At 50.1% G+C, this 18,775-nt stretch overlaps 1 protein-coding gene across 1 annotated transcript in view; it reads right to left on the bottom strand.

The window, feature by feature from the left end:
• The window catches only part of LOC112267103 (membrane-associated phosphatidylinositol transfer protein 3-like), a 72,159-nt gene that overhangs the window by 17,214 nt on the left and 36,170 nt on the right, over window positions 1–18,775 (bottom strand). Inside the window, 3 exon segments of the mRNA XM_042297416.1 lie at window positions 6,364–6,480; window positions 9,625–9,773; window positions 11,828–12,025. Coding sequence (XP_042153350.1) covers window positions 6,364–6,480; window positions 9,625–9,773; window positions 11,828–12,025 — 464 coding nt within the window.

Genomic DNA, 18,775 nt, shown 5'->3' with positions numbered 1-18,775 from the left:
CTTGAAGCGTGGAATCAGTTTGGGCGGACCAGCGTTGAACAGACCTGAGCGTGGGAGCTTCCTGTTTTAGTTTCTGTCTGTAGGCTGGAAGCAACAAAATGGAGTCGTTGTCAGCTTTTCCAAAAGAAGAGCGGGGGAGGGCCTTATATGTGTCGCAGAAGTTAGAATAACAATGATCCAGGGTTTTACCAGCCCTGGTTGCACAATCGATATGCTGATAGAATTTAGGGAGTCTTGTTTTCAGACTAGCCTTGTTAAAATCCCCAGCTACAATGAATGCTGCCTTGGGATATGTGGTTTCCAGTTTACATAGAGTCAAATGAAGTTCATTCAGGGCCAGTGATGTGTCTGCTTGGGGGGGAATATATGCAGCTGTGATTATAATTGAAGAGAATTCTCTTGGTAGATAATGCGGTCGGCATTTGATTGTGAGGAACTCTAAGGACTTGAACAGAAGGACTTGAGTTCCTGTATGTTGTTATGATCACACCACGTCTCGTTAATCATAAGGCATACCCGCCCTTCTTCTTACCAGAAAGATGCTTGTCTCTGTCGGCGCGATGCGTGAAGAAACCAGCTGGCTGTACCGACTCCGATAGCATATCTCGAGTGAGCCATGTTTCCGTGAAGCAAAGAACGTTACAGTCTCTTATGTCTCTCTGGAATGCTACCCTTGCTCAGATTTCATCTATCTTGTTGTCAAGAGACTGCACATTGGCGAGTAGTATGCTCGGGAGCGGTGTGCGATGTGCCCGTCTCCGGAGCCTGACCAGAAGACAGCTTCGTCTGCCCCTTTTACGGCGTAGTTGTTTTGGTTCGCCGGCTGGGATCCGATCCATTGTCCTGGGTGGTGGGCAAAACAGAGGATCCGCTTCGGGAAAGTGGTATCCCTGGTCATACTGTTGGTGAGTTGACGTTGCTCTTATATCCAATAGTTCCTCCCGACTGTATGTAATAAAACCTAAGATTACCTGGGGTAACAATGTAAGAAATAACACGTAAAAAACTAAATACTGCATAGTTTCCTAGGAACGCGAAGCGAGGAGGCCATCTCTGTCGGCGCCGGAAGTTTAAGTGGTCAAGTTCTCCAAGCTGCTCCTCCTCCAGCTGTTGCTCCTCTACCACTTACACAAGAGACAGATCACAGGCTTGGAGGCTGGAGCAGAGCATGTAAGACACAGTCCAATGAATCCTATGTCTAGTTTCCTTAAATATACTGTAGATAGGTTCCAGTGGGCCACGCAGTACATAATATAACAGGACAAAAGCTCATTGTTATTGAATTATTTGCTTTGAATATACTGATGTCCCAGAAATAGACTGGGCTGACCTTTCAGACTGGCAGTAGTCATGTTGTCTTTTATGCTGGAGCATCGGGTAATTGTTTTGTTGTGCTAGCATCAATGATCGAAGATGAAACACACAACATTCAAGACTCAGCCCACACACAGACACAGAAGCAACAATGGCAAATAAATTGGCCATTTAGTGTCTGTGTACTTTAATGTTAATCTATAGCAGACCAAGGCTGTTGAGGCAAAAATTATGAAAGCTGTGAAAGATGTGTCACGCCCTGACCGTAGAGATCCTTTTATTCTTGTTTGGTCAGGGTGTGACTCGGGTGTGAAAGTCTATGCTTTCTGGTTCTTTGTTTTTGGCCGGGTATGATTCTCAATCAGGGACAGCTGTCTATCGTTGTCTCTGATTGGGAATCATACTTAGGCAGCCTTTTTTCCTTTTCTCATTTGTGGGTTGTTGTCTTTGTTAGTGGCATTGTATAGCCTTACAGAGCTTCACGTTCATTTTATTGTTTATAGTTTTGTTGGCGACATTTAAAATAAAAGAATGTACGCTTACCACTTTGCACCTTGGTCCGGTCATTTGATGACGATCATGACAGAACTACCCACCACAAACGGACCAAGCGGCGTGGCCGGGAGGAGCAGACAGAGTGGACATGGGAGGACATTCTGGAAGGAAGGGGATCCTGGACGTGGGAGGAGATCCTGGCTGGAAAGGATCGCCTGCCGTGGAAGCAAGTGGAAGCAGCGAGGAAGGCGGAAGCAGCTAGTAAAGGGGCCCAGCGTTACACAGGGTCACGGCTGGCAAGGAAGACGGGGAGGCCACTCCAAAACATTTTTGGAGGGGCACACGGGGAGGTTGGAGGAGCTAACTCCCCGTGCTCACGGTAGGGAGTGAGGTACTGGTCAGGCACTGTGTTATGCGGTGATGCGCACCATGTCCCCAGTGCACAGTCGTAGCCCGGTGCGCTATGTTCCAGCTCCTCGCATTGGCCGGGCTAGAGTGGGCAACCAGCCAGAACGGATGGTGCCGGCTCAGCGCTCCTGGCCTCCAGTGCGTCTCTTCGGCCCTGTGCCGGCTCTGCGCACTGTGTCTCTGGTGCGTCTGCACAGCCCAGTGCGTCCTGTGCTAGCGCCCCGCATTTGCCGGGCGAAAGTAACCATCCAGCCAGGACGGGTTGTGCCAGCTCTACGCTTGAGACCTCCAGTGCGCCTCCAGGGCACAGTGTATCCGGAGCCTGCTCCATGCACCAGGCTTCCAGGGCATCTCCCCAGTCCGGTGAGACCTGTTCCAGTTCCACGTACCAGGCCTCCAGTATGTCTCCCCAGCCTGGTAAGCCCTGTGGCAGTTCCACGCACCAGGCTTCCAGTACGTCTCCTCAGTCTGGTGAGACCTGTTCCGGCTCCACGTTCGAAGCCTCCAGTGATGATCCATGGCCCGAAGCCTCCAGTGATGATCCATGGCCCGAAGCCTCCAGTGATGATCCATGGCATGAAGCCTCCAGTGATGATCCATGGCATGAAGCCTCCAGTGATAATCCATGGCACGAAGCCTCCAGTGATGATCCACGGCACGAAGCCTCCAGTGATGATCCATGGCACGGAGCCTCCAGTGATGATCCATGGCCCGGAGCCTGCAGTGAGGATCCATGGCATGAAGCCTCCAGCGTTGATCCGCGGTCCGGAGCCTGCAGCGACGGTCCCCCGTCCGGAGCCTGCAGCGACGGTCCCCCGTCCGGAGCCTGCAGCGACGGTCCCCCGTCCGGAGCCTGCAGCGACGGTCCCCCGTCCGGAGCCTGCAGCGACGGTCCCCTGTCCGGAGCCTGCAGCGACTGTTACCAGTCCGGAGCCTCCAGCGACGGTCTCCAGTCCTGAGCCTCCAGCGACGGTCCCCCGTCCGGAGCCTGCAGCGACGGTCCCCCGTCCGGAGCCTGCAGCGACGGTCCCCCGTCCGGAGCCTGCAGCGACGGTCCCCCGTCCGGAGCCTGCAGCGACGGTCCCCCGTCCGGAGCCTGCAGCGACGGTCCCCCGTCCGGAGCCTGCAGCGACGGTCCCCAGTCCGGAGCCTGCAGCGACGGTCCCCTGTCCGGAGCCTGCAGCGACTGTTACCAGTCCTGAGCCTCCAGCGACGGTCCCCCGTCCGGAGCCTGCAGCGACGGTCCCCCCGTCCGGAGCCTGCAGCGACGGTCCCCGTCCGGGCCTGCAGCGACGGTCCCCGTCCGGAGCCTGCAGCGACGGTCCCCGTCCGGGCCTGCAGCGACGGTCCCCGTCCGGGCCTGCAGCGGCGGTCCCCGTCGGGCCTGCAGCGACGGTCCCCGTCCCTGCAGCGGCGGTCCCCGTCCGGAGCCTGCAGCGACTGTTACCAGTCCGGAGCCTCCAGCGACAGTCTCCAGTCCTGAGCCTCCAGCGAGGTCCCCGTCCGGAGCCTGCAGCGACGGTCCCCGTCCGTGCAGCGGCGGTCCCCGTCCGGGCCTGCAGCGGCGGTCCCCGTCCGGGAGCCTGCAGCGGCGGTCCCCGTCCGGAGCCTGCAGCGAGTCCCCGGGGCCTGCAGCGACGGTCCCCGTCCGGAGCCTGCAGCGACGGTCCCTGTCCGAGCCTGCAGCGACTGTTACCAGTCCGGAGCCTCCAGCGACGGTCTCCAGTCCTGAGCCTCCAGCGACGGTCCCCGTCCGGAGCCTGCAGCGGCGGTCCCCGTCCGGAGCCTGCAGCGACGGTCCCCGTCCGGAGCCTGCAGCGACGGTCCCCGTCGGAGCCTGCAGCGGCGGTCCCCGTCCGGTGCAGCGGCGGTCCCCGCCTGCAGCGACTGTTACCAGTCCGGGCCTCCAGCGACGGTCTCCAGTCCGAGCCTCCAGCGGCGGTCCCCCGTCCGCCTGCAGCGGTCCCCGTCCGGAGCCTGCAGCGACGGTCCCCGTCCGGGCCTGCAGCCGGTCCCCGTCCGGGCCTGCAGCGACGGTCCCCGTCCGGAGCCTCCAGCGACGGTCTCCAGTCCTGAGCCTCCAGCGACGGTCCCCTGTCCGGAGCCTGTAGCGACTGTTACCAGTCCGGAGCCTCCAGCGACAGTCTCCAGTCCTGAGCCTCCAGCGACGGTCCCCTGTCCGGAGCCTGCAGCGACGGTCCCCTGTCCGGGCCTCCAGCGACGGTCTCCAGTCCGGAGCCTGCAGCGACGGTCCCCTGTCCGGAGCCTGCAGCGACGGTCCCCTGTCCGGAGCCTGCAGCGACGGTCCCCTGTCCGGAGCCTGCAGCGACGGTCCCCTGTCCGGAGGCTGCAGCGACTGTTACCAGTCCGGAGCCTCCAGCGACAGTCTCCAGTCCTGAGCCTCCAGCGACGGTCCCCAGTACGGGGCCTCCAGCGACGGTCCCCTGTCCGGAGCCTGCAGCGACGGTCCCCCGTCCGGAGCCTGCAGCGACGGTCCCCCGTCCGGAGCCTGCAGCGACGGTCCCCCGTCCGGAGCCTGCAGCGACGGTCCCCCGTCCGGAGCCTGCAGCGACGGTCCCCTGTCCGGAGCCTGCAGCGACGGTCCCCTGTCCGGAGCCTGCAGCGACTGTTACCAGTCCGGAGCCTCCAGCGACAGTCTCCAGTCCTGAGCCTCCAGCGACGGTCCCCTGTCCGGAGCCTGCAGCGACGGTCCCCCGTCCGGAGCCTGCAGCGACGGTCCCCCGTCCGGAGCCTGCAGCGACGGTCCCCAGTCCGGAGCCTGCAGCGACGGTCCCCCGTCCGGAGCCTGCAGCGACGGTCCCCTGTCCGGAGCCTGCAGCGACGGTCCCCTGTCCGGAGGCTGCAGCGACTGTTACCAGTCCGGAGCCTCCAGCGACAGTCTCCAGTCCTGAGCCTCCAGCGACGGTCCCCAGTACGGGGCCTCCAGCGACGGTCCCCAGTCCGGGGCCTGCAGCGACGGTCCCCTGTCCGGAGCCTGCAGCGACGGTCCCCTGTCCGGAGCCTGCAGCGACGGTCCCCTGTCCGGAGCCTGCAGCGACGGTCCCCTGTCCGGAGCCTGCAGCGACGGTCCCCTGTCCGGAGCCTGCAGCGACGGTCGCCTGTCCGGCCTGCAGCGACGGTCCCCTGTCCGGAGCCTGCAGCGACGGTCCCTGTCCGGAGCCTGCAGCGACGGTCCCCTGTCCGGGAGGCTGCAGCGACGGTCCCCTGTCCGGAGGCTGCAGCGACTGTTACCAGTCCGGGCCTCCGGCGGGTCCCAGTCCTGAGCCTCCGGCGACGGTCCCCAGTCGGGGCCTCCGGCGACGGTCCCCAGTCCGGGGCCTGCGGCGACGGTCCCCAGTCCGGGGCCTGCGGCGACGGTCCCCAGTCCGGGGCCTGCGGCGGGTCCCCAGTCCGGGGCCTGCGGCGACGGTCCCCAGTCCGGGGCCTGCGGCGAGGGTCCCCAGTCCGGGGCCCTGCGGCGACGGTCCCCAGTCCGGGGCCTGCGGCGACGGGTCCCCAGTACGGGGCCTCCAGCGACGGTCCCCAGTCCGGGGCCTCCAGCGACGGTCCCCAGTCCGGGGCCTGCAATGAGGGTCCCCAGTCCGGGGCCTGCGGCGAGGGTCCCCAGTCCGGTGTCGGAGACGAGGGTCCCCGCACCAGAGGTGCCACCAAAGTGGGGGGAGCCAGATGTGGAGCACCTTGGTCCAGTCATTTCCTTGACGACGATCGTGACAAGATGTGTGAAGCTGATGGTAAAAGTGTGTGCATAAGTGTGTGTGCATCCGTGCCTGTGTGTGCGCAGCACACGTCCTTATCGCTTTGTCTCTGACTGAGATACAATTATAAAATGTTTGAACTAAAGATGATTCAATATTTATTGGAATTTCCTCATAAAGCGATTGAACGTACTACAAATTGCTTCTTTCTACAATACACACAGTAATCCCAAATCTGCCCCAAATGGGACCCTATTCTCTATATAGCGCACTTCTTTTATCCAGAGCCCTGGTCAAAAGTAGTGCACTATATAGGGAATAGGATGCCATTTCAGACATAGCCATAGAATCAACAGTGTGGGGCTAATATTGATTCTTCCTACTGAACTGTCCTTTATCTTCCATTAATAAGTCATGCTGGTTTCCTCACCCTCAGTTTGACATGCGTCCTCCTGCGAAGCCACTTCTCCCGTGGGCTGGATGGAGAGAAGGGGGCTGAGTCCTTGCTGTCAGCTTCCTGGGCCTTCACACTGTCACATCGTATGAGCTACATGAACACACACACACAAGCACACACGCACACAGTCCATTAATCCACCGCCGGCTTAGTCCACTCAGTATGACGGCACTTCTCAAACAGAATCCCTAGTCTACATTTAGGCACCGGATGCACATTTATCAGTGGAGTGTCACACGACCTACAGACAAAACAATTATATGGAATACTCATCCTCTGGTGCCCAAACACACTTTAGAGAGAATAAAACTAGGACTGTCATTATCTTGAGGTGTACACAGTCACAGATGCTAACTGGAGCTCATTTGTCAAGAGGAAGATTGAGGTGTATTAACAGGATAGCTAGAGGATGATCCGCTATGGAGTGGACTCATCTCAGAAGTTGAGAAGAAAAACCTGTCTATCTTTAGCCTAATCAATGTGTAGCCAGGCTAATGAAACAGCAGGGCTAATGATGTGTTTCCAAAGAGGAGAGGAGAGGAAAGGACAGGTCGCAGTGAGAGAAGGAGCTCTACTCCATGACTGTATTAACGAGATCCCAGTTTAAGATTCAACCTCTTATTACACAGCAATTATGTAAGAATAGGTAATTGATTTCACTAAACCAGCAGTTAAGTACAGTAAATAAATGAAAAGGGCAGTAAGCTTGTGCGAATCATAAGGTCCGTATCCATTTCCGTGATAGGATATCGATTAGAGCTGAAACCCACTGATCCAAGATAACAATCAGTCAGTTTATTATCTTCACGGCAGAGATAGATAATACTTCTTATTTCCTGTGTACTCTCTGATTTCCCTCACGTCACTCTCCCACACAAAAGAGTGAGGTACCGCAGCAGCAGCCAACACCATGGGTGCACTTTCCAAATAGCACTTTATTCCCTATATCGAGCACTATTTTTAGCCAGAGCCCTATGGATCCTGGTCAAAGGTAGTGCACTGTATAGGGAATAGGGTGCAATTTGAGAAACAACCCCTTACTGTATTGGATGCTGCTCTGGTCTCTTCTCCTTAAAGTAGGTGGACACCCCTTCAAATTAGTGGAGTCAGCTATTTCAGCCACACCGGTTGCTGACAGGTGTATACAATCGAGCATACAACCATGCAATCACCATAAAAGAATATCTGACCTTTCCCACCTGGACAAAAAGAACACCTATGTGAGAATGCTGTTCATTGACTACAACTCAGCGTTCAATACCATAGTGCCCACAATTCCCCCCCAGGAGACTGAAAAGATTTGACATGGGTCCCAAGATCCTCAAAATGTTCCACAGCTGCACCATTGAGAGCATCCTGACCGGTTGCATCACCACCAGGTATGGCAACTGCTCGGCATCCGACCGTAAGTGTTACAGAGGATAGTGCGTACGGCCCAGTACATCACTGGGGCCAAGCTTCCTGCCATCCAGGACCTATATACTAGGAGGTGTCAGAGGAAGGCCCAAAAAATCATCAAAGACCCCCCCCCCCATGTTTTTACACTGCTGTTACTCACTGTTTATGCATAGTCACTTTAGCCCTACCTACATGTCACTGTTTAGGCATAGTAATTTTACCCCTACCTACATGCACAAATTACCTCAGCTAACCTGTACCCCTGCACATTGACTTGGTATCAATGTTTCTTTTTATTAAATGTTTTACTTAAGTTTATTTAGTAAACATTTTCTTAACTCTATTTCTTGAACTGCATTGTTGGTTAAGTGCGTAAGTAAGTAAGCATGTTGCAAATAACATTTGATTTGATTTGATAGTAGAATGGCCTTCCTGAAGAGCTCAGTGGCTTTCAAAGTGGCACCATCATAGGATTTTCCAACAAGTCAGTTCGTCAATTTTCTGCCCTGCTAGAGCTGCTCCGGTCAATTGTAAGTACGGCTCAGCTGTGAATTGGTAGGCCACACAAGCTCACAGAATGGGACCGCCAATTGCTGAAGCTCGTAGCACGTTAAAATTGTCTGTCCTTGTTCGCAACACTCACTACCGAGTTCCAAACTGCCTCTGGAAGCAACGTCAGCACAAGAACTGTTCGATCAGGAGCTTCATGAAATGGGTTTCCATGACAAGCATTGGCTGGAGTGGTGTAATGCTCGCCGCCATTGTCTCTGGAGCATTGGAAAGGTCTAGGAGCAACAAAAGCCTAAGATCACCATGCACAATGACAAGTGTTGGCTGGAGTGGTGTAATGCTCGCCGCCATTGTCTCTGGAGCAGTGGAAATGTGTTCTCTGGAGTGATGAATCACGCTTCACCATCTAGCAGTCCGATGGACGAATCTGGGTTTAGCAGATGCCAGGAGAACGCTACCAGCCCCAATGCATAGTGCCAACTGTAAAGTTTGGTGGATGAATAATGGTCTGGGGCTGTTTTTCAAGCCCCTTAGTTCCAGTGAAGGGAAATCTTAATGCTACAGTATACAATGACATTTTATATGATTCTGTGCTTCCAAATTTGTGGCAACAGTTTGGGGAAGGCCCTTTCCTGTTTCATTATGATGTCGGCCCCGTGCACAAAGCGAGCTCCATACAGAAATGGTTTGTCGAGATCGGTGTGGAAGAACTTGGCTGGCTTGCAACGAAGCTCTGACCTCAACCCCATCCAAAGCCTTTGGGATGAATTGGAACGCCAACTACGAGTCAGGCCTAATCGCCCAACATTATTGGGCGAATGGACGACCTCACTAATGCTCTTGTGGCTGAATGGGAAGCAAGTCTCCGCAGCAATGTTCCAACATCTAGTGGAAAGCCTTCCCAGAAGAGTGGAGGCTGTTATATTAGCAAACAGAGGACCAACTCCATATTAATGCCCATGATTTTGGAGTGAGATTCTCGACGAGCAGGTGTCCACATACTTTTAGCCATGTAGTGTATCTCATTGCTCTCTAATGAGATTCTTAAAAGGCTGTCACTGGTCAGAATGGGTTTCAACTGGACACGACACGCCGGCTGGTTTTATTCACTCTGCGGATGTCTGAAGATATCACGAGCAGATCCACACACACCTCCGACATACACATAATACACACACACCCTCACACACACGTATGCATGCAGGGACGCACAGCCACAATCCACAGCACAAATAATGACTGTTGGTATACAGTATCTGAATTCTAGGCTCAATAGTCACGAGAACCACAAACACACACATATACATATGGAGGGGTGGGTGTTACCTGTCGGAGCAGAAACGCAGCTACATCAGTGGACTCCCAGTAGGAGGCATGGAAGAGATGAGGCAGTGCCACGGTGGGGAAGGAGGTCAACACGTCTGGACAGTACAGAGCATAGTCCAACCTCTTAGAGCCCCACCAGCTACTGGAAACTGAGGCACATATGCATGCGCACAGACACACACACGAACGCACACACACACAGAGAGAGAGAAACACACAGAAGGGAGAGAATGAACACAGGAATATCAAGATAATAAGGGTTTCTTGGAGTTATTTGAAGTGATTTGTGGATACTAATGGTATTATTCATCTGGTCTTTTAGGCACCACAGTATTAGCAATAGAAGTAGGTTAATCTGGAGAGGCACAGTTGGATCTCCTGAGTATGGCTATAGGTGCCCACCATAGATAATTGATTAAATAATGTATAGAGCGTAGCCCCAATGTGCCCTTTACCTCTGATCGCTAATGAGCAGTCTCCACCTCTCTCTCTCTCTCTATGCTTCTTTCTCTTTCTCTCTCTGTGCTTCTTTCTCTCTCTATGCTTCTTTCTCTCTCTATATATATATATATGCTTCTTTCTCTCTCTTTGCTTCTTTCTCTCTCTCTATATACGCTTCTTTCTCTCTCTCTCTGCTTCTTTCTCTCTCTATGCTTCTTTCTCTCTCTCTCTGCTTCTTTCTCTCTCTCTGCTTCTTTCTCTCTCTCTCTGCTTCTTTCTCTCTCTATGCTTCTTTCTCTCTCTCTGCTTCTTTCTCTCTCTGCGTCTTTCTTTCTCTCTCTGCTTCTTTCTCTCTCTCTGCTTCTTTCTTTCTCTCTCTCTCTGTGCTTCTTTCTCTCTGTGCTTCTTTCTCTCTCTATGCTTATTTCTCTGTGTGCTTCATTCTCTCTCTGTGTTTCTTTCTCTCTCTGTGTTTCTTTCTCTCTCTGTTTCTTTCTCTCTCTCTATGCTTCTTTCTCTCTCTCTGTGCTTCTTTTTCTCTCTCTGTGCTTCTTTCTCTCTCTCTGTGCTTCTTTCTCTCGCTCTGCTTCTTTCTCTCTCTCTCTCTGCTTCTTTCTCTCTCTCTCTCTCTCTCTCTCTGTGCTTCTTTCTCTCTCTGCTTCTTTCTTTCTCTCTGTGCTTCTTTCTCTCTCTCTGTGCTTCTTTCTCTCTCTGTGTGCTTCTTTCTGTGCTTCTTTCTCTCTCTCTGTGCTTATTTCTCTCTCTCTGTGTGCTTATTTCTCTCTCTCTCTGTGCTTCTTTCTCTCTCTGTGCTTCTTTCTCTCTGTGCTTCTTTCTCTCTGTGTGCTTCTTTCTGTGCTTCTTTCTGTGCTTCTTTCTCTCTCTCTGTGCTTCTTTCTCTCTCTGCTTCTTTCTCTCTCTCTGTGCTTCTTTCTGTGCTTCTTTCTCTCTCTCTGTGCTTCTTTCTCTCTCTGCTTCTTTCTCTCTGTGTGTGCTTCTTTCTGTGCTTCTTTCTGTGCTTCTTTCTCTCTCTCTGTGCTTCTTTCTCTCTCTGCTTCTTTCTCTCTCTGTGCTTCTTTCTGTGCTTCTTTCTCTCTCTGTGCTTCTTTCTCTCTCTGCTTCTTTCTCTCTCTCTGTGCTTCTTTCTCTCTCTCTGTGCTTCTTTCTCTCTCTGTCTTCTTTCTGTGCTTCTTTCTGTGTGCTTATTTCTCTCTCTGTGCTTCTTTCTCTCTCTCTGTGCTTCTTTCTCTCTCTCTGTGCTTCTTTCTCTCTCTGTGTGCTTCTTTCTGTGCTTCTTTCTCTCTCTCTGTGCTTATTTCTCTCTCTGTGCTTCTTTCTCTCTCTCTGTGCTTCTTTCTCTCTCTCTGTGCTTATTTCTCTCTCTCTGTGTGCTTATTTCTCTCTCTCTCTGTGCTTCTTTCTCTCTCTCTCTCTCTCTCTGTGCTTCTTTCTCTCTCTGCTTCTTTCTGTGCTTCTTTCTCTCTCTCTGTGCTTATTTCTCTCTCTCTGTGTGCTTATTTCTCTCTCTCTCTGTGCTTCTTTCTCTCTCTCTTTTCATATCACTGCCTTTTCTTTCTTTCTTTCTTTCTTTCTTTCTTTCTTTCTTTCTTTCTTTCTTTCTTTCTTTCTTTCTTTCTTTCTTTCTTTCTTTCTTTCTTTCTTTCTTTCTTTCTTTCTTTCTTTCTTTCTTTCTTTCTTTCTTTCTTTCTTTCTTTCTTGCTTCTCTCTCTCCTGTCTCTCTTTCATTCTCTCTCCCACTCACTGTTGGTGATGGTGCTACTCATCCGGCCCACAGAGCAGAAGGACGTCTCACTGTCCACGCTGGTCACACTGGCTCTGCGCCCTCCTCCTCCTCCTCCCCTTCCACTGCTGTCTGTCTCAGGGGAAGGGGGCACGGTCGGGGCACCAGGACTGGGCTCTGCCTCCAGGAACACCTCTGGGTGACTTTGGATACTGTCAGCTAAAATGAGAGAGAGACAGAGAGAGAGAGACAGGCAGAGGGAGAGAGTGGTAGAAAGAGTGAAAGGAAGGGAGAGTTTAATTATATAACAATTAACTAGTAACATTTTCTGTGAATCAGTACTGTTATGGGCGTCCCGAGTGGCACAGCAGTCTAATGCACTGCATCTCAGTGCTGGAGGCGTCACGGCCGCGACCGGAAGCCCATGAGGAGGCCACACAATTGGCCCGGCATCGTCCGAGTTAGGGGAGGGTTTGGCCGGCTGTGATGTCCTTGTCCCATCGAGCTCTAGTGACTCCTTGTGGCGGTCAGGCACGTGCACGCTGACTTTGGTGGTTAGTTGTACGGTGTTTCCTCCGACACATTGGTGCAGCAGTCTTCTGGGTTAAGCGCGCAGTGTGCCAAGAAGCAGTGTGGCTTGGATGGGTTATTTTTCGGTGGACGCATTGCTCGCGATCTTCGCCTCTCCTGAATCCTTATGGGAGTTGCAGCGATGGGACAAGAATGTAATTACCAATTGGATATCACAAAATTGGGAGAGAAAAGGAGTAAAGTTTTAAATAATAATATTAGCTAGTATGTGGTATTAGCTTGTTTTGTGCGTGCTAGAGGAAAGCCTTGGAAACATACACAGTGTCAGGTAATTAGGTTGGGCTTGTAATGATCCAGGGATTGTGACCGATGGTGATGACCAATCAACACACCCAACCCCAGGAGCTGAGAGAGAGAGGTCAGTGAGGGAAACTGTAAACAACTACACTACAGCCCAGATGGCCCTAGTTACTCCTCACCTTTATTTTTGGACGGATGTGTATGTTTTGTCCCGTAGACTGAAGGAGGAAACTTGGATTTCCCCCGTGATATATATGGTTGTATCAGAGAACATGGACCTGTAGGATAGTCTTTACAAGACATGACATACTCGTAGCAGATCACATCAATAATATAATTCTTAGAGAGACAAGTGACTGCTCCCTCTGTTCAATGATACATTTATGTTGAACTTCACAGGATCCTCTCTGGAATAAAGAAGGAGAGTGGGCGGGAGAGAGAGAGATAGTATAAGAGAGAGCAATGAAGAGAAAAGAGAGAGACAGATAGACTACAAGGGAAATGTGTCATCATTTCCTAGACATGTTGAGGCCAATGTATTTTCTCTTCATCCAATTCAATTCAGCTGTTCATTCTACTTGTATTTGTTCTTTTCCCCTTATTTTAGCATATTCTTCTACTTCCTTTCCATTTTACATGTCTGTAATAGCTTGACAACATACTCTCTGTCTCTGGCAGCAGCATAACTAGGGCTCAGGTATGGTTGGCATGGTTACAGTACAGCGTTGTTGTTTATTGTAATGAAAGGCTGTAGTAAAGGCTATCTGTAGTATAGGTTATAGGAGTGCATCCACATTGTTCCAATCAACTCCAGCTCTGGAAACATTATCATCAGCCTTCTGTAACAACTATGCTATGGTGTACTGTACTGTAGAGGGAAAGAGGGAGGGGAAGGACAGAGCGAGTGAATTAAGTGTAAAAGAGAAAAGAAAAACCTTGACATATCGATATCCATAAAAGCAACCCAATAACAATATCCTTCGGTGTGAGTCCCAAATGGCACCCTATTCTCTATATAGTGTACTACTTTTGACCACGGCCCTTTTCAAAAGAAGTGCACTGTAGGGAATAGGGTCCCATTTGTGATGGAGACTGTTGTCGGTCTGTCCTCTGTCTCAGTTACATGTAAGGCTCTTGCAGTATAGCATGGTAATCTATCTCATTACATTTAACATTGACTCTGAAAGGAACAGACAGTCTGAGTGTCTGCCTGGAGAACGTTCCATTAAGCACAGGCATATTTAAGGGCAGGTCTGTGTGTGTATGATCAAATCAAATCACATTTTATTAGTCACATGCGCCGAATACAACAGGTGTAGACCTTACAGTGAAATGCTGAATACAACAGGTGTAGACCTTACAGTGAAATGCTGAATACAACAGGTGTAGACCTTACAGTGAAATGCTGAATACAACAGGTGTAGACCTTACAGTGAAATGCTGAATACAACAGGTGTAGTAGACCTTACAGTGAAATGCTGAATACAACAGGTGTAGACCTTACAGTGAAATGCTGAATACAACAGGTGTAGACCTTACAGTGAAATGCTGAATACAACAGGTGTAGACCTTACAGTGAAATGCTGAATACAACAGGTGTAGACCTTACAGTGAAATGCTGAATACAACAGGTGTAGTAGACCTTACAGTGAAATGCTGAATACAACAGGTGTAGACCTTACAGTGAAATGCTGAATACAACAGGTGTAGTAGACCTTACAGTGAAATGCTGAATACAACAGGTGTAGACCTTACAGTGAAATGCTGAATACAACAGGTGTAGTAGACCTTACAGTGAAATGCTGAATACAACAGGTGTAGACCTTACAGTGAAATGCTGAATACAACAGGTGTAGTAGACCTTACAGTGAAATGCTTACTTACAAGCCCTTAACCAACAGGTGTAGACCTTACAGTGAAATGCTGAATACAACAGGTGTAGTAGACCTTACAGTGAAATGCTTACTTACAAGCCCTTAACCAAAGATGCAGTTTTAAGAAAATACCTAAAAATAAAAAAAATTAAAGTAAGAGGTAAGAAAAAAGAATAATTAAAGAGCAGCAGTAAATAACAATAGCGGGGCTATATACAGGGAGTACCGGTACAGAGTCAATGTGTCAATGTGGAGGTTATATACAGGGAGTACCGGTACAGAGTCAATGTGGAGGCTATATACAGGGAGTACCGGTACAGAGTCAATGTGTCAATGTGGAGGTTATATACAGGGAGTACCGGTACAGAGTCAATGTGGAGGCTATATACAGGGAGTACCGGTACAGAGTCAACGTATCAATGTGGAGGTTATATACAGGGAGTACCGGTACAGAGTCAACGTATCAATGTGGAGGTTATATACAGGAGTACCGGTACAGAGTCAATGTGGAGGCTATATACAGGAGTACCGGTACAGAGTAAACGTATCAATGTGGAGGCTATATACAGGGAGTACCGGTACAGAGTCAATGTGTCAATGTGGAGGTTATATACAGGGGGTACCGGTACAGAGTCAACGTATCAATGTGAAGGTTATATACAGGAGTACCGGTACAGAGTCAATGTGGAGGCTATATACAGGGAGTACCGGTACAGAGTAAACGTATCAATGTGGAGGTTATATACAGGAGTACCGGTACAGAGTCAATGTGGAGGCTATATACAGGGAGTACCGGTACAGAGTCAACGTATCAATGTGGAGGCTATATACAGGGAGTACCGGTACAGAGTCAACGTATCAATGTGGAGGTTATATACAGGGAGTACCGGTACAGAGTCAATGTGGAGGCTATATACAGGGAGTACCGGTACAGAGTCAACGTGTCAATGTGGAGGCTATATACAGGGGGTACCGGTACAGAGTCAACGTGTCAATGTGGAGGCTATATACAGGGGTACCGGTACAGAGTCAACGTATCAATGTGGAGGCTATATACAGGGAGTACCGGTACAGAGTCAACGTGTCAATGTGGAGGTTATATACAGGGAGTACCGGTACAGAGTCAACGTGTCAATGTGGAGGTTATATACAGGGAGTACCGGTACAGAGTCAATGTGGAGACTATATACAGGAGTACCGGTACAGAGTCAACGTGTCAATGTGGAGGTTATATACAGGGAGTACCGGTACAGAGTCAACGTATCAATGTGGAGGTTATATACAGGGAGTACTATATACAGGGAGTACCGGTACAGAGTCAACGTATCAATGTGGAGGCTATATACAGGGAGTACCGGTACAGAGTCAACATATCAATGTGGAGGTTATATACAGGGAGTACCGGTACAGAGTCAACGTATCAATGTGGAGGCTATATACAGGAGTACCGGTACAGAGTCAACGTATCAATGTGGAGGCTATATACAGGGAGTACCGGTACAGAGTCAACGTGTCAATGTGGAGGCTATATACAGGGGTACCGGTACAGAGTCAACGTGTCAATGTGGAGGCTATATACAGGGGGTACCGGTACAGAGTCAACGTATCAATGTGGAGGCTATATACAGGGAGTACCGGTACAGAGTCAACGTATCAATGTGGAGGCTATATACAGGGAGTACCGGTACAGAGTCAACGTATCAATGTGGAGGCTATATACAGGGGGTACCGGTACAGAGTCAACGTGTCAATGTGGAGGTTATATACAGGGAGTACCGGTACAGAGTCAACGTGTCAATGTGGAGGCTATATACAGGAGTACCGGTACAGAGTCAACGTATCAATGTGGAGGCTATATACAGGGAGTACCGGTACAGAGTCAACGTGTCAATGTGGAGGCTATATACAGGGAGTACCGGTACAGAGTCAACGTGTCAATGTGGAGGCTATATACACGGAGTACCGGTACAGAGTCAACGTATCAATGTGAAGGCTATATACAGGAGTACCGGTACAGAGTCAACGTATCAATGTGGAGGTTATATACAGGGAGTACCGGTACAGAGTCAATGTGGAGGCTATATACAGGGAGTACCGGTACAGAGTCAACGTATCAATGTGGAGGTTATATACAGGGAGTACCGGTACAGAGTCAATGTGGAGGCTATATACAGGGAGTACCGGTACAGAGTCAACGTATCAATGTGGAGGCTATATACAGGGGGTACCGGTACAGAGTCAACGTATCAATGTGGAGGCTAAATACAGGGAGTACTGGTACAGAGTCAACGTATCAATGTGGAGGCTATATATAGGGGGTACCGGTACAGAGTCAACGTGTCAATGTGGAGGCTATATACAGGGGGTACCGGTACAGAGTCAACGTATCAATGTAGAGGCTATATACAGGGGTACCGGTACAGAGTCAACGTATCAATGTGGAGGCTATATACAGGGGTACCGGTACAGAGTCAACGTATCAATGTGGAGGCTATATACAGGGAGTACCGGTACAGAGTCAACGTATCAATGTGGAGGCTATATACAGGGAGTACCGGTACAGAGTCAACGTGTCAATGTGGAGGCTATATACAGGGGTACCGGTACAGAGTCAACGTGTCAATGTGGAGGCTATATACAGGGAGTACCGGTACAGAGTCAACGTATCAATGTGGAGGCTATATACAGGGAGTACCGGTACAGAGTCAACGTATCAATGTGGAGGCTATATACAGGGGTACCGGTACAGAGTCAACGTGTCAATGTGGAGGCTATACAGGGAGTACCGGTACAGAGTCAACGTATAAATGTGGAGGCTATATACAGGGAGTACCGGTACAGAGTCAACGTATCAATGTGGAGGCTATATACAGGGAGTACCGGTACAGAGTCAACGTGTCAATGTGCGGGGGCACCGGTGTTGAGGTACAGTGCCTTGCGAAAGTATTCGGCCCCCTTGAACTTTGCGACCTTTTGCCACATTTCAGGCTTCAAACATAAAGATATAAAACTGTGTTGTTTTGTTAAGAATCAACAACCAGTGGGACACAATCATGAAGTGGAACGACATTTATTGGATATTTCAAACTTTTTTAACAAATCAAAAACTGAAAAATTGGGCGTGCAAAATTATTCAGCCCCCTTAAGTTAATACTTTGTACCGCCACCTTTTGCTGCGATTACAGCTGTAAGTCCCTTGGGGTATGTCTCTATCAGTTTTGCACATCGAGAGACTGAAATTTTTTCCCATTCCTCCTTGCAAAACAGCTCGAGCTCAGTGAGGTTGGATGGAGAGCATTTGTGAACAGCAGTTTTCAGTTCTTTCCACAGATTCTCGATTGGATTCAGGTCTGGACTTTGACTTGGCCATTCTAACATCTGGATATGTTTATTTTTAAACCATTCCATTGTAGATTTTGCTTTATGTTTTGGATCATTGTCTTGTTGGAAGACAAATCTCCGTCCCAGTCTCAGGTCTTTTGCAGACTCCATCAGGTTTTCTTCCAGAATGGTCCTGTATTTGGCTCCATCCATCTTCCCATTAATTTTAACCATCTTCCCTGTCCCTGCTGAAGAAAAGCAGGCCCAAACCATGATGCTGCCACCACCATGTTTGACAGTGGGGATGGTGTGGTCAGGGTGATGAGCTGTGTTGCTTTTATGCCAAACATAATGTTTTGCATTGTTGCCAAAAAGTTCAATTTTGGTTTCATCTGACCAGAGCACCTTCTTCCACATGTTTGGTGTGTCTCCCAGGTGGCTTGTGGCAAACTTTAAATTACACTTTTTATGGATATCTTTAAGAAATGGCTTTCTTCTTGCCACTCTTCCATAAAGGCCAGATTTGTGCAATATACGACTGATTGTTGTCCTATGGACAGAGTCTCCCACCTCAGCTGTAGATCTCTGCAGTTCATCCAGAGTGATCATGGGCCTCTTGGCTGCATCTCTGATCAGTCTTCTCCTTGTATGAGCTGAAAGTTTAGAGGGATGGCCAGGTCTTGGTAGATTTGCAGTGGTCTGATACTCCTTCCATTTCAATATTATCGCTTGCACAGTGCTCCTTGGGATGTTTAAAGCTTGGGAAATATTTTTGTATCCAAATCCGGCTTTAAACTTCTTCACAACAGTATCTCGGACCTGCCTGGTGTGTTCCTTGTTCTTCATGATGCTCTCTGCGCTTTTAACGGACCTCTGAGACTATCACAGTGCAGGTGCATTTATACGGAGACTTGATTACACACAGGTGGATTGTTTGTATCAT

Source organism: Oncorhynchus tshawytscha, linkage group LG14 (assembly GCF_018296145.1).
Source record: "Oncorhynchus tshawytscha isolate Ot180627B linkage group LG14, Otsh_v2.0, whole genome shotgun sequence".
Classification (NCBI taxonomy): Eukaryota; Metazoa; Chordata; class Actinopteri; order Salmoniformes; family Salmonidae; genus Oncorhynchus; species Oncorhynchus tshawytscha.
Note: the sequence above shows the minus strand (reverse complement) of the source record. Positions and strands in the feature narration are given on the sequence as shown.